Source organism: Rhea americana, unplaced genomic scaffold, assembly GCF_003343005.1.
Source record: "Rhea americana isolate MKP2758 unplaced genomic scaffold, rheAme1 scaffold_253, whole genome shotgun sequence".
Classification (NCBI taxonomy): domain Eukaryota; kingdom Metazoa; phylum Chordata; class Aves; order Rheiformes; family Rheidae; genus Rhea; species Rhea americana.
In genome coordinates this window covers 1118933-1121494 of record NW_028186372.1, presented here as the reverse complement: position 1 = coordinate 1121494, position 2562 = coordinate 1118933, and the positions used below count along the sequence as shown (strand labels likewise).

At 46.4% G+C, this 2562-nt stretch overlaps 1 protein-coding gene across 1 annotated transcript; it reads left to right on the top strand.

Annotated features, from left to right (window-relative positions):
- The first annotated feature begins 258 nt into the window (after window positions 1-258).
- Window positions 259-1507, top strand: SOX2 (SRY-box transcription factor 2). The gene has a single exon (XM_085307132.1). It carries the CDS (start codon window positions 560-562, stop codon window positions 1505-1507), a length of 948 nt encoding a protein of 315 aa, XP_085163258.1. The 5' UTR covers window positions 259-559.
- The last annotated feature ends 1055 nt before the right edge of the window (window positions 1508-2562 follow it).

Here is a 2562-nt window from a genome sequence, read left to right as displayed (position 1 = left end):
GAGCCCCCGCCCCGTTTCATGCAAAACCAGGGGTAGAGACTTGTCCTCAGTGGAGGAGCCGCCGCGCGCTGATTGGCCGGGGCGAACACATTTATTCCCTGACAAGCCCCCATCACATGGATGGTTGTCTATTAACTTGTTCAAAAAAGTATCAGGAGTTGTCAAGGCAGAGAGAGAGAGTGTGTGTGTTTGCAAAAGGGGGTAAAGTAGTTTGCTGGCTCTTTAAGACTGAGGTGGAGAGAGAGAGAGAGAGAGAGAAAGAGAGAGAGAGAGAAAGAGAGAGAGAGAGAGGCAGACAGAGAAAAGGGGAAAAGAAGGAAGAAGAAGTTTTTTTAAAATCAAGGCTCCGGCAGTAATAATAGCAGTTATTAGCATTATTAATCCATCAGCGAAGAGGAAGATTCTGATCTTGATCCAAGTGTGGTTTTGGGGAGTCCCCCTCCCCCCTTTCCTACCCCTCCCTAGGAAAAAAAAAAAAAAAAAAAGTCCGACTTGGGACTTTGCTGCCGCTGCTCCTCGCTTCTCCGCTCAAGGCTGGTTCCAGGCAAAAGTAGTTTGAATGTACAACATGATGGAAACCGAGCTGAAACCTCCCGCCCCCCAGCAAACTTCGGGGGGAGGCACAGGCAACTCCAACGCGGCCGCCAACAACCAGAAGAACAGCCCGGACCGGGTCAAGCGGCCCATGAACGCGTTCATGGTGTGGTCCCGCGGGCAGCGGCGGAAAATGGCCCAGGAGAACCCCAAGATGCACAACTCCGAGATCAGCAAGCGGCTCGGGGCCGAGTGGAAACTTTTATCCGAGGCGGAAAAGAGACCCTTCATTGACGAAGCCAAGCGGCTCAGAGCTCTGCACATGAAGGAGCACCCGGATTATAAATACCGACCCCGGAGGAAAACCAAGACCCTCATGAAGAAGGATAAGTACACGTTGCCAGGGGGCTTACTGGCGCCGGGCAGCAATACCATGACGACTGGGGTAGGGGTTGGGGCCACCTTGGGAGCGGGGGTGAACCAGCGGATGGACAGTTACGCGCACATGAACGGCTGGACCAACGGAGGCTATGGGATGATGCAAGAGCAGCTCGGCTACCCGCAGCACCCGGGCTTGAACGCGCACAACGCGGCGCAGATGCAGCCCATGCACCGCTACGACGTGAGCGCCCTGCAGTACAACTCCATGACCAGCTCGCAGACCTACATGAACGGCTCGCCCACCTACAGCATGTCCTACTCGCAGCAAGGCACCCCGGGCATGGCCCTGGGCTCCATGGGCTCGGTGGTCAAGACGGAATCCAGCTCCAGTCCCCCCGTAGTCACTTCCTCGTCTCACTCGAGGGCTCCTTGCCAAGCGGGGGACCTCCGGGACATGATCAGCATGTATCTACCAGGTGCTGAAGTACCAGAACCAGCTGCCCCAAGCAGACTTCATATGTCCCAACACTACCAGAGTGCACCTGTTCCTGGCACAGCCATTAATGGCACACTCCCTCTATCGCATATGTAAGACAAAGGGGCCGGGGGTGGGGGAAAGGAAAACTAAACAAAACAAACAAACACAGAAACTTTTATTAGAAATTCTGGACTTTTTTTTTGGACTATTTTTGTACAGAGAAAACTGGGGGCGGGGCGGGGGGGGGGATAAAACCGACGAGGAGCTTGTATAGATCTTGGAGGGGAAGCAACTACACAAAACTTTTAAAAAGTTCTAGTGCAAACGGTAGGAACTTTGCAGAAAGTTTGCAAAAGTCTTTACCAATAATATTTAGAGCTAGACTCAAAGAGCGAAGAGGAAAATGTTTTAATATTTGCAGGCAACTTTTGTACAGTATTTATCAAAATAAACATGGCAATCAGAATGTCCATTGGTAATGTAGAGAGGGGGAAAAAAACAAACTCGAGAATTTGCCAATTATTTTTTAAAAATAGAGTCTACTTGGAGCATTGTGGCTTTGGCAGCTGAATTTATAGCAGCTGCAAGAAGAGAGGAAATTATTTTACAGCATTTGGACATTTAAATTGTTTTAGAAATTGTACAAAAGGCAAAAAGGTAGGACGAGTACTTGCGAACCATGGGCTTGGTTTGCTATAAAAGGGCAAACGTTTAGATTGTACTAATTTTTTTTTTTTAAAAAGCAAAAATTGCCATGCAGGTTCACACGCCGTTTGTTAATTTATAATAACTTTTTGTTTCCAGACTTCATCCTGTTCAGAGAAAAGAAAAAGAAAAAAAAAAAGAAAAATACCAACCTGAAATTACTGTGTTTGAAATATTTTCTTATGGTTTGTAATATTTCTGTAAATTTATTGTGATGATATTTTAAGTTCTTTTTTTTTTCTCATTTTCCGTAGTTGTGTTTTAAAGATTCGGCTCTGTATTATTTGAAATCAGACTGCCGACAGTCCATGTATATATTTGAACTAATACCATCCTTATAACAGGTACATATTCAAGTTAAGTTTTTACTCCATTATGCACAGTTTGAGATAAATAAATTTTTGACATATGGACACTGAAGTTACGCTTGAGTCTTGGATTTATTTTTTGTAATGCAAGGGTTT

What these genes read in the sequence shown, in the direction of transcription:
- SOX2 (XM_085307132.1), top strand. Translation starts at nt 560, where the DNA reads ATGTACAACATGATGGAAACCGAGCTGAAACCTCCCGCCCCCCAGCAA.